Source organism: Uranotaenia lowii, chromosome 1 (assembly GCF_029784155.1).
Source record: "Uranotaenia lowii strain MFRU-FL chromosome 1, ASM2978415v1, whole genome shotgun sequence".
NCBI classification, from domain to species: Eukaryota; Metazoa; Arthropoda; class Insecta; order Diptera; family Culicidae; genus Uranotaenia; species Uranotaenia lowii.
In genome coordinates this window covers 180,871,552-180,884,092 of record NC_073691.1, presented here as the reverse complement: position 1 = coordinate 180,884,092, position 12,541 = coordinate 180,871,552, and the positions used below count along the sequence as shown (strand labels likewise).

Sequence of the window (12,541 nt, the reverse complement as noted above, 5' to 3'; positions counted from 1 at the left end):
ACCAGATTTTTTAATCTTCATCATCAATGTAAAAATGGGAGGGAAGTAGGCGACGACTGGATAATCGCACGTGTTTTTTTTTTCGTCTCCAATATTTTACAAAAATTAACGATTTCTTTGCGAAAGTTAAGAAAATGTGTGATAATGTGATATCAAAATTAAGCTGGACCGGTACAGATCCAGGTTCCGCTGGAAGTTTTGGTGGAATTTTGCTTGAAAAAAGAATCTTTCTCGGAGTAATTATGTGAGCAGAAAACGTTTTCTTCCCGGTTGAAAACGAGTGTGGGAAAAGAATAGAAATCTATCGAATTTTGGATGGAAAGGTCGCGATTGTTAGTCATGAAATACATCAGTGAGGACATGTTGTAAATCAATGGTTGCAATTTTGTAAATACAAGGAAAATGGAGAAAAAAGTTGTGCAGATTATAGAAGAATTCCACAAAATGAAAGTTGTGTTCCGGGAATAATGTTGTGAGGAAAGTGACTATCACAGCAAATTTTTTATTGCTGGAAACCAGCAAAATTTTGCTGGTTTTTGTCCCGCTGACTTTCCAGCAAAATTTCCAGCAATTTGAATTGCTGGAAAAATCAGCAAACACAATTGCTGGAAAATCAGCAAAATTTAAAAAGTCATTTAGAAAAACCTACAAATGTTTGGTTTATATTAGTATGTGTTTATAATGTTCTATGATTGCTTTTCCAGAAATAAAAAGAAATGAAATGCTTTTGTTCAACATAATTTATTTTATTCATGCCAAACACAAAGGTTGAACTGCAATCATCACTGCCCTTTGAGGCCGCTAAACACATGGCCCTGAATGATTTCGTGGTCTACCAGCAGCTGCGCGCACGAAGACATCCTCCAGCCAGAATTGCCAATTGATTAACTAAACCTGTAAACTTATAAAATTTCGTCAGCTTTGTTGCATTATTTTGAGAGGAACGATCTACTTACAGAATGATTCTTTGGAATAGAGTTTTTTTTATTTATCCTCACGGTCCTCACCTAACTTCCGCACTTTCTAGACTGACCTGAATTTAATATCACGGAAATAAACTAAGTCCAAATCTGACAGATCGGATACTGATTTTCCAGGAATATGATTCGATTGCTGAAATTTCCAGCAAACCAGAGCAATTGCTGGAAAAGTCAGCAAAACGAATAATGTTTGCTGGTTTCCAGCAAAAAATTTGATTGCTGAACATTTCCAGCAAAAATTTTTGCTGGAAATCGACGCAAAAATTTACAGTGTATAAAGATTCACAGAACTTTTTACACGTTAGCGGATTTCTCTAGAGCCACGAATTGGAAGCTTTTAACTTTCATTCCGAACACCTAATTGGGACGTGCTGCGCAAAGAGAAGTATCCATAATTAAGTTATACTTATTTTTTTGAAAGGCAAATTATTTTTTAAATTAATCAAGACTAACAATTAAAATATATTCTGATAAACTTGTTACAATTTTTCTACAAATAAAAAATCTTACATGCGTAAAGGAAGCCATACATTTCAAATTATAATGTTCATGGTTTAAACAGCTTATGATTGATGGCCAACTTTAAACGGTTCCAATTAGTTGATAATAAGGATGAACTTTTTGAAAAATCTTTCGAGTTCTAAACAGATCTCGAAAGGTTTCATGTACTGCTAATATTTTTTAAATTCTTTTTTTATTTCCAAGAGCGAGTAAAGGCGCTTTATCCTTGGTCGATGACCAGAAATGATTTTACACTGAAATCCAAAACAGTTTTTCTTAGAAAAAGAACCTTAGAATCTTAATCTCCTTTTTATTTCATCAAACTCTTCAAAATGCTTCTATTCAAGTTTTGTGATTTCTGTGTATAAAATAAATCATTTCCAACCGCCGAAGAAAGGACCTGGTGATTGATAATTAAATTTACATGACCCATAGTATACTCATCAAGGAGCATTTTTCTTAGCATGCTTCCAACGATACTGCCCATTTGGAACGTATGGTACTGGTGGTCCACGTTTCTTCTGTTCCTGTGTTCCAGATGTCTCTGCGTTCTCTGCTCCATGGTAGGCCCAACCACTTTATGTTTTTGATCATTTTAATGTTTTTATGTTAGAATAATCGAAAACATGAACTGTCACAACCGTCCGGAGTGAAGCACCTTTCACTAATAGCCACCTTGCCACTTGCCGTCAATCAGAATTTTGAATCACGAAATGTGATCAAAGTAACCGCAGGTCTTTACTTACGAAAAATCATAAGCAGAGCAAGTGTGCGAGTGAATTGTGTGCCGAGGTAAAATTGTGAAACGTTTAAAGAAATATTGTAATCAAATCCTAATTTTCCTAATTTAGTGAGTTAGCTTAGTTAGCTTCAAGCAGTTGTGAGTGGTAGAAACATTTTTTTACCATAACTATTATATGTACTACCAATCAGGTAAATTCATGCAATGGCATATAGATAAATTATAACCTAACCTAACATAACCTTCCCAGCTCACGTGCTGCGAAAGCATACAGCAGTACACGTGCTACCAAAGTTGCGAGCACAGATTAGGCAGAAGGAAACTAAACGTAAGTCACCCATTTTACTATACTAAATTATAAACAAAACGTATTTATCTAAATGAAATCCTAAACAATGTGGCAGTTAATGTAGGAGCTTTTCTCTGCACTTCTATCATTTAAGGAATTTATTAACGCCACCGAATAAAACAAGATATTGTCAAATAAAGGTCGTTTTAACAAATCGGAAAATTCTATTCCTCTGTCTGTCGCTCACGCAACAATTTTAATAAATTCGTTTACGATCGGGGGCTCATTCTGTCGGTATGACTAACAAGCGGGGAACTGTGGAAGTGAGCTGCAATGTGTGCCGTCAGCCGGACGATAGTCGCATGGTAGCATGCGATTCCTGTGAACTGTGGTTTCACTTCGCGTGTGTAAAGGAGGATTCAAGTGTTCAGGATCGGGAGTGGAACTGTGAAAAATGTCTTGTCGCAGCTAATCAAGTCCCAGCCGGCACATCAACACCAACTAACAACACCGGAGCGATTCCAAAGTCGGGGAACATGCCAACGGATTCGAGGCTGGAGGAATATTTGCAGCAGCAACTATCCAAGCAGTTAGTGGTCATGCAGGAGATGTTCGACCGAATGATGCGTGAAAAGGAAGAGCAACAGGCGAAAGAGCTCAACGATCAGCGAAACATGTATGAGAAAAGGTTGAAGGATGCGGAGCGTAGAGTGATGGACCAAGTTTCTTCGAGGCCATGTGGTGGATCAGTAGCGGGTTCCAGGGTAGAACAAACATCGCAAATAGCCAACGCTGGACCAATAAGAGGAGCTGTTCGTAGTCCGTCATCTGTATGGCCCCTAGGGTGCGCATCGGCGATGAGTGCATCAGCCTATCAACAAGTCATCAGAGATGAAGCATTATATGACGTTAGCCGAAATCAACCGTTGCCATGGCAAATAGGAGTTGGTCCTACAGCAAGCTCGACGACAAATCCACTGCCACAGGTGAATGTAGCTGAGTCAAGCCACGGCTACGATGTGCTCGCGCATGAGCTAAAGTTACTGGAGGACAAACAAGCTTTGGAGAGAAAGCATTTGGAGGAGCGTCGTCAACTTTTGAATCGGCAATCAGTAATCGACGGAAGTGCGACTGGCGGTGGTGCCGGTTTGAATTCACAACCAACAACATTCCAGCCGAATGTCAGCAGCTTCAGTGGTACGATTGGTGGTGGTGCAAGACCACATGCTCAAGCAACGGCGTTCGAGTCAAACTATGGCGGTTCCTTCGGTGCGAATAGTTTCGGAATTGGATTTCATCCTCAAGCCAGGAGTGCCGGTGGTTTTGGTGGATACCCCATGTTGAGCCAGAATCAGATTTCAGCGCGTCAAGTTTTGAATAAGGAGCTTCCCGTGTTCACCGGAAATCCAGAAGAGTGGCCTCTTTTCATTGCGAGCTTCGAGAGTTCAAGCCGAATATGCGGATTCAGCGACGAGGAAAATATGCTGCGGCTCCAGCGAAGTTTGAAAGGCAAGGCTTTGGAAGCGGTACGATGCCGTTTGTTGCATCCTCAAAATTTGGCAGGTGTGATCGAGACTCTGAGAACTCTTTTTGGAAGGCCCGAAGCTATCGTCTACACGTTCATACGCAAAATCCGAGAAATGCCAGCACCGAAGGAGGATAAGTTACAGACAGTCATCGACTTCGGCGTGGCTGTCCAAAACGTCTGTGCAGCCATCTCAGCTTCAGGTCTCGACGAGTATATGTTCGACGTAGCTCTCCTGCAGGAACTAATAAGTAAACTGCCGACATCCATACGAATGAACTGGGCGTTCTATAGACAAGGACTGGCGAGAGTTACTCTTTGGGAATTCAGCGATTGGTTAGGAAAGGTGGCTACAGCGGCGAGCACCATAACGTTGCCATCGATTAGTCCACCTAAAATTGAAAAGCGTGAAAGAAAGAATGAGAATTTTATTAATGTGCATTCGGAAGCCAGTGGAGGTTTTGAGAATCCTGTAAAAGAACGTTCGGTTACTGTTTCGAAGGCGAAAGGTTGCGTGTCGTGTTCAGGTGAATGCAGTGGTCTTGAACAGTGCCGGAAATTCCTTAAATTGGACATCGGGTCTCGTTGGACGATCATCAAAGAGCAGAATTTGTGCAGGAAGTGTCTGCGGAAGCATTTTGGTGCTTGTAAGGTGAAAGAACCATGCGGAAGAAACGGTTGCACGTACAAGCACAACAAGCTTCTCCATGACGATAAGCGCTACAGCAAGCCAGCGGCATCTGAGTCAACGAAGTCTAGCAACGATAACTCGTCTTCAAATTCTACAACGCAGAGTTGCAACACGCATTCAAAGGCTACTCGGAGAGTTCTGTTTGGGTATGTGCCTGTGACAATCTACGGAAAAGGAAAGCAAGTGAACACCTTTGCGTTCCTCGACGATGGATCATCTGCAACTCTAATGGAGCACGGTCTACTTAAAGAACTTGGTCTGAATGGCACCCCTTATCCATTGTGTCTTGACTGGACTGGAGGCCAAAGTCGGGAAGAAAAGGAGTCGGTTGTGCTAGCTTTGAAGATTTCCGGAACGACCGAAGCAAGTGAAATGTTCGAATTGTCGGAGGTTCATACGGTCAAGGACCTTTCTCTACCGAAGCAGTCAGTTTCAGTTCCGCAAATGGTTACGAAGTACGGCTATCTTAATGGGTTACCCCTACGGTCCTACGAAGGAGCTTCTCCACGAATCCTTATAGGAATGAACAACTGTCGCCTGGGAAGTTCCTTAAGAAGCCTTGAGGGAGATGAGAACGAGCCGATGGCATCCAAGACAAGACTTGGATGGATATTGTATGGTCCCTGTACAGCGGAGTTTGGTGTTAACGAGTCAGACTATAGTGGTTACCATAGCTTCCACATTTGCCCGTGTAACAAAGATAGCGAGAAAGATGTTCATGAAGCCCTGAAGGAGTACTTCTCAATCGAATCGATGGGAATCTATGGATCTTCGAAGTCACTTCTCTCCAAGGACGAAGAAAGAGCATTGAAGATTCTGTCTACCGAAACACGTCTAATTGGAAAACGTTACGAGACTGGATTGTTGTGGCGATACGATCAACCAAGGTTGCCGAACAGTAAAGGAATGGCTCTGAAGCGTCTAGCCTGTCTAGAAAAACGACTAAAACGAGAGCCTGAATTAGCAGCGGCGATGTCAGCAAAGATGTCCGAATACGAGGAGAAAGGTTATATTCGGCGACTATCGATCCAGGAAAAAGCGGAGAAGCATCCAAACGACTGGTATTTGCCGATATTTCCTGTTACGAATCCGAACAAGCCCGGTAAGATGCGTATCGTGTTCGACGCAGCAGCCAAAGTCAACGGAGTATCGCTAAACTCGTTCCTTCTTACGGGACCTGATCAGCTAGTATCCCTGTTAACTGTCCTCTTCAAGTTTCGTGAATTTCGCATCGCAGTCGTGGGAGACATCCGAGAGATGTTCTTTCAAGTAAAGATGAAAAAGCAGGACCAGCGAAGCCAGATGATATTGTGGCCCAATACAGCTGCAGTCGAAGATCCAGAGGTGTACGTGGTAACAGTAATGACTTTCGGAGCGGCATGTTCTCCAAGCAGTGCGCATTACGTCAAGAACCGGAACGCTGACAGATTCGAGGAACAACACCCTAGGGCAGTTCAGTGTATTAAGTACGAGCACTACGTGGATGACATGTTAGCAAGCGTAGAAACCGAAGAAGATGCGACGAAATTAGCTGAAGAAGTTCGTTGGATTCACGCACAAGGAGGGTTCGAGATAAGAAACTGGCATTCTAACTCAAGTTACGTTATCGAAAACCTACAAGAAAAACCTACCGTGGAGAAAAACATGAGCTTCTGTCCGGAGATGTCAACGGAGAAAGTCCTCGGAATGTGGTGGGACACAACTACTGATACGTTTACGTTCAAGTTATCACCGAAACACGATGCAGAGCTACTTTCCGGAGCAAGGATGCCAACGAAACGTGAAGTCTTGAGAACTTTGATGACTGTATACGACCCTATGGGACTCATCGGCAACTTTCTCATTTATTTGAAAATCCTGCTCCAGGAGATTTGGCGTTCCGGAACCGGTTGGGACGATGAGATCGACTCGAGGTTGACCGAGAAGTGGTTAACATGGATTGAAGCGCTGCCGAATGTTCGTCAAGTTACTATCCCACGCTGTTACCGAACTGTGACGTCCATCGAGTCAACCAACAGTGTGGAGCTGCATGTTTTCTGCGATGCCAGTGAAAATGGAATAGCTGCCGTTGCATACTTTAAATTTCAAGAAGGAGATAAGGCGGAATGTGCGCTGATTGGATCAAAGACCCGCGTAGCCCCATTGAAGTTCCTCTCTATTCCTCGTCTCGAGTTGCAGGCCGCTGTAGTTGGAGCACGCTTTGCCGATAGTATCGTCAAGTCACATAGAATGAAGATTACACGGCGCGTTTTCTGGACTGATTCCCGTGACGTAGTGTGCTGGTTACGGTCTGATCATCGACGATACAGCCAATTTGTTGCGTTTAGGGTCAGCGAACTTCTTGACACCACACAAGTAGAAGAGTGGAGATGGCTTCCAACTAAGCAGAACGTAGCGGATGAAGGAACGAAGTGGCAAAGATTGCCGAACTTTCAGCCGAGCAGTCGTTGGTTCCGAGGACCAGACTTCCTACTAGAACCCGAAGATTCGTGGCCTGGCGACGCTGGAGATCAAGGAACGACGATGGAAGAGATCCGTGCTAGCGTTCTTCACCACCAAGGAGCCAAACCACTGATCATCTCTTTCGAACGTTTTTCGAAATGGCAACGACTTTTGCGATCTGTCGGATACTTACACCGTTATTTCATCAACTTCCAGAACACCGTTAGAAAAACCACACTAGTGAGAGGCGCTCTGACACAGGAGGAGTTGAAATCAGCTGAGAACACAATCTACCGATGTGTTCAGCAGCAGGCTTACTCGGACGAAGTTCGATTGATACGCAGTCGAGTACAAGGAGCTTCACCCTGGGAACGTACGTTGCCGAAATCCAGTGCTCTCTACAAACTAAATCCAGTCATCGATGAGCACGGTGTTCTACGAATGCAAGGACGTATCGGCGCCTGCGAATGGGCAGATGAGGCCACGAAAAACCCAGTTATACTCCCGAGGCAACATCACGTAACAAACCTGTTGATCGCTGACTACCACGCTAAGTACCATCATCAGAATCATCAAACCGCATTGAATGAGATTCGACTTAAGTACAATATTCCTCGCCTCCGCTCCGAACTTGATCGTGTTAGAAGGAACTGTCTAAGGTGTAAAATCCGCCAGGCTAGTCCAAGGCCTCCAGCTATGGGTAATCTTCCACCAGCCCGACTGGCAGCCTACCAGCGACCCTTCTCGTACACCGGAATAGACTATTTTGGACCAATGACCGTGCTAGTTGGCAGGCGTACCGAGAAACGATGGGGAGTTCTTTTCACCTGCATGACCACCAGAGGCATACATATCGAGATCGCACATTCCCTGTCTACGGATTCTTGCATCTTAGCTCTACGTAATTTCATCGCAAGAAGAGGTCCACCTTTGGAGATCATCAGTGACCGGGGAACCAACTTCATCGGAGCATCGAGGGAGCTACGTGAAGCACTGGCGAAGATCGACGAAGAACGTCTGAAAGTAGAATTCGTCAGCCCAGATACTAAGTGGACGTTCAATCCTCCGGCTGCCCCACATTTCGGTGGCTGTTGGGAGCGTTTAATTCAGTCAGTCAAGAAGACCATGAACGACTTCGACCCCCCGCGTTTACCTTCAGATGAAATTTTACGATCCATGCTGATGGAAATTGAAATGATATTGAACTCAAGACCATTGACAGACATACCGATAGACAACGACAATGAGCCCCCCTTAACACCTAACCATTTTTGTTGGGTTCTTCGAATGGTAGTAAGCCCCCGATCGTTTTCGACAATACACCGATTACTCTGAAACGATCGTGGACGATGGCACAACAATACGCTGATCTTTTCTGGAAGAAGTGGGTAAATGAATATCTGCCCACGCTGACGCGAAGGACCAAGTGGTTTCAACCCGTGAAGCCCATTCAGGAAGGAGACTTGGTGATGGTCGTCGACAATAACCTGCCGAGAAATTGCTGGCCAAGAGGACGTGTGATCAAAGCTGTTCCGGCGCATGATGGTCAGGTTCGTCGTGTTACTGTTCAGACAGTAAAAGGGCTTCTAGAGAGACCTGCTACCAAGGTTGCCGTGTTAGATGTCGGTGCAACAGGAGGTAAGCCACAGGGACAGTGACGTACCGAGGGGGAGTGTCACAACCGTCCGGAGTGAAGCACCTTTCACTAATAGCCACCTTGCCACTTGCCGTCAATCAGAATTTTGAATCACGAAATGTGATCAAAGTAACCGCAGGTCTTTACTTACGAAAAATCATAAGCAGAGCAAGTGTGCGAGTGAATTGTGTGCCGAGGTAAAATTGTGAAACGTTTAAAGAAATATTGTAATCAAATCCTAATTTTCCTAATTTAGTGAGTTAGCTTAGTTAGCTTCAAGCAGTTGTGAGTGGTAGAAACATTTTTTTACCATAACTATTATATGTACTACCAATCAGGTAAATTCATGCAATGGCATATAGATAAATTATAACCTAACCTAACATAACCTTCCCAGCTCACGTGCTGCGAAAGCATACAGCAGTACACGTGCTACCAAAGTTGCGAGCACAGATTAGGCAGAAGGAAACTAAACGTAAGTCACCCATTTTACTATACTAAATTATAAACAAAACGTATTTATCTAAATGAAATCCTAAACAATGTGGCAGTTAATGTAGGAGCTTTTCTCTGCACTTCTATCATTTAAGGAATTTATTAACGCCACCGAATAAAACAAGATATTGTCAAATAAAGGTCGTTTTAACAAATCGGAAAATTCTATTCCTCTGTCTGTCGCTCACGCAACAATGAACAAAGACAAGAAGAATAATAACTCGCTTTTATTGTTCTTTGGGACTCAGACATAAGTTCAGGCTGTGGAAGTACGATTAGTGATTAGTGATTAGTGACTTCATCATCAATGTAAAAATGGTACTCCCGACAAACTATTGGAACTTAGCTGAACACAGCCTAACGGGTATTCCGGTAATTTTTGGATGGTGAAGAGGCGTACACAAGTTTTATAGCAGTTATAAACAGCTTAACTGAAATTTTATTACTGTTAGTTGTGAAACTAAAGATTTTTTTTTATTTACAAATGGTTTTATTAAGGCATTTTACTTATAAAGTTTTTATGTGCCGGGAGTATTTTTCCTAACTTTGGGTTAGTAAGAGGGGGGCCGTAATCGTCGCGGCTACTCAACTGTTAATTCAAAGCTGTAAACATCCGTTGTTGACGGAATCGTATCTGTTTTACAGTAATTCGATAGATTACTTGTAAATTTAAAGGCAGAATGCCTTTAATTTAAAGGTTTACAAAAATAGTGCACAGTTTTGTTTTAAAAGCAATTGTTCCCACTTACCCCGGTGTACTTTATTGTAACTTTTGGCTTTCATGACTCAAACACAAAAGGTTGCCGACCCCTGATCTAGCCAATTATCAAATGCTCTTGTTGAATTTGGGGAAATGACAAAATTTTCTATTGGTAAGCATTATTTCGGTACAAATAATGAAAAGTAAAATTCGATTGGTTCATTTTTTTTTTTGTTCAAAGTTCAAAGCATATAAATATTATAACAGTTTATCATTATTTAACAGTCGATCAACGCACTTTCTCGCCGAAAGAATAACGTCGTTTACCCCAACACCATCATACGAGGCACCACACAGCCCCAAGGGAAGTTTATGGTCCGCTATGTAATCTCGGATTTGCGTCACTCGCTTTTGATGTCCCACCACGTACTGAGGAATACATTTGCGTAAAAGATTCACCTTGTACGAGTCGGGCGCTTGCCGAATGTTTAGAATATTGCCAATCTGTTCGGTAGCAACCTGTAATAGCTGTTCCTCGCTGGGATTAGATCCGAACCATTTCTCGAACCAGGCACCCCCCATCATGGCGGTGAGAACCGTGTTGCCTTCCATGTCAAAACAGCAGCTATCAAAGATGACTCCAAGAATTGGAAGGTTCTCAATGGGTGGTACCAGAAAACCAAAGGCCTGCTCCGGTAAGAGGTTGTCCGATTTGTAACGAAGGTTGATGACGGCAACGTCAACGAAAGGGATAGAGCTCAACATTTTAGATAGTTCCGGATGTTGCTCATGCAGTTTTTCAGCAAGGATGTAGCTCGGAATGCTGCTTATAAGCTGGTTTGCGCTAACTGTTGTTTGATCATGAAATGTCAATTGCACGTTATTTTTATCAAAACGAATCTTCTGACAGATGCGTTCAGTGAGGATATTACATTTGTTTTCAAGCAAAACCCTTCCTAGGCGATCAGGTAGTGCTTGTAATCCACCTTGAATAGAATAGATACTCCATTTTTCGGATTTTGCCTTTTTGGCTAAGCCCGCTAAAGGATCTTTCGTTTTCTGGTTAGTTTGTCTTTTGGCCATCGTTTCCTTCAGAAAACCTTTAATCACACCTCCATGTTTCTGTTCGACTTCAAATAAACTTTTCATCAGGAAGTTTACGCTGATCTGCTTGGCATCGCCAGCGCAAATTCCGCAGAGCATTGAGCTCACCGCATAATCAGCTATCTCTCTACCGAATCGCCGATCGACGAAACTGTACATTGATTCATCCTCGAGCTGCTGCTTCGAACGTCTAGCGAATAAATCTCGGAAACCTGCCATGTACAAAGGTTTTGTAAAGGGTGGCACCGTCTTAAGCACACCGCTCAAATCCGATGGTAACATATTTAGCCGACCTTTTGCATAGATCATTCTATTCTTTGCTGCCACGTGGTTCGAGATAATCGGGTGCACGTGATCTGCCAGCCCTATTTCTTCGATGAGTTCCAAAGTATTAACGGCAGCTGGTCCTTTCGGTCGAATAGTTCTGGGCCCCGCTTCGAATACATAGCCTTCCTCGGCGGAACGTTCGGTGCGTATCCACCCGCCCAGTCGATTAGTGGCTTCGTAAATAACCGGTGCCGCACCGGCACCGTTTCGAAGCAGATAGAATCCAGCCGATAGGCCACTAATACCGGCACCCAGGATGGCAGTCATAGTTTTTAAACGACACGAATCATGCGTAGCTGCAAAGAATGAAATCGTTGAAGTTTTATTTTAATGATTCTTGCATTAATCTTGTTTCTCATCGGATTCAATGATAGTAGGTAATTTATTTGCTGAAATTGTGTGGTTTGAAATGTGGTTTTTTCCTTCATAACCGAATGTGCAAACCAGGCAGTTCATCAATTTAAGCATGAACCACGTTTCCTATTTACTGCGTAAGTGTATGCTTGAAACGCTGTTTTTTTTTATAACATCCGATGAAGAAGTGAGGCTGCGGAACAGCTCATTCATTATTCCCTGATAAAATTGGTAAAAACCTACATTTGTTTATCATTCAAAATCCCAACAATAAGCTTTGCATTTAGGATTAAACTTATATAATTAGAACAAAACTTACCAAACAAAGAATTAGATCTAATTCAATTTCATTAGGGGCCGCAATCAAAAACTTCTTAAATACTTCCACAAAAACAACAAGTCAGCATTAGGCGAAATTTAAATCGGTGTTTCGTTTTTTTTTCTCCTAAATTTTATTGGCAAGGCACCGGATAGCAAAGCAGCAAATAAACAAATATTTCGGCTGTCAGGTGAAAAAGTTGTATACAACTTTTCCAAAATTGATGCTGTCAGTTCGTGCGTGCGTGAGCTTTGCGAGAACCCTTCGTGACCGCAGTTTGTTGTGGTCACCGATGATGGAAGAATAAACAAATAAATGTGAAAAGTTCGCGAAAATTTACCTTCTAAATAATTAGTTGCTACTGTTAATCGGTGATTTTTGTCCAAAATGTAAAAATTTTCCGCTGAAACCTACAATAAACGATGACATCGAACCG

At 42.7% G+C, this 12,541-nt stretch overlaps 2 protein-coding genes across 2 annotated transcripts; one reads left to right on the top strand and one right to left on the bottom strand.

The window, feature by feature from the left end:
• The first annotated feature begins 2,174 nt into the window (after positions 1 to 2,174).
• Positions 2,175 to 9,307, top strand: LOC129738193 (uncharacterized). The gene is made up of 4 exons (XM_055729384.1): positions 2,175 to 2,414; positions 2,474 to 8,279; positions 8,465 to 8,808; positions 9,204 to 9,307. The coding sequence occupies exons 2-4, from the start codon at positions 2,809 to 2,811 to the stop codon at positions 9,305 to 9,307; spliced, it is 5,919 nt and encodes a 1,972-aa protein (XP_055585359.1). The 5' UTR covers positions 2,175 to 2,414; positions 2,474 to 2,808.
• Positions 9,308 to 10,241: 934 nt separating this feature from the next.
• On the bottom strand, positions 10,242 to 12,270 carry LOC129739265 (protoporphyrinogen oxidase). Its single transcript, XM_055730688.1, has 2 exons — positions 12,106 to 12,270; positions 10,242 to 11,728 (listed from the first exon to the last, which is right to left on the bottom strand). Exon 2 carries the CDS (start codon positions 11,697 to 11,699, stop codon positions 10,260 to 10,262), a length of 1,440 nt encoding a protein of 479 aa, XP_055586663.1. The 5' UTR covers positions 11,700 to 11,728; positions 12,106 to 12,270; the 3' UTR covers positions 10,242 to 10,259.
• Between the last annotated feature and the right edge of the window lie 271 nt (positions 12,271 to 12,541).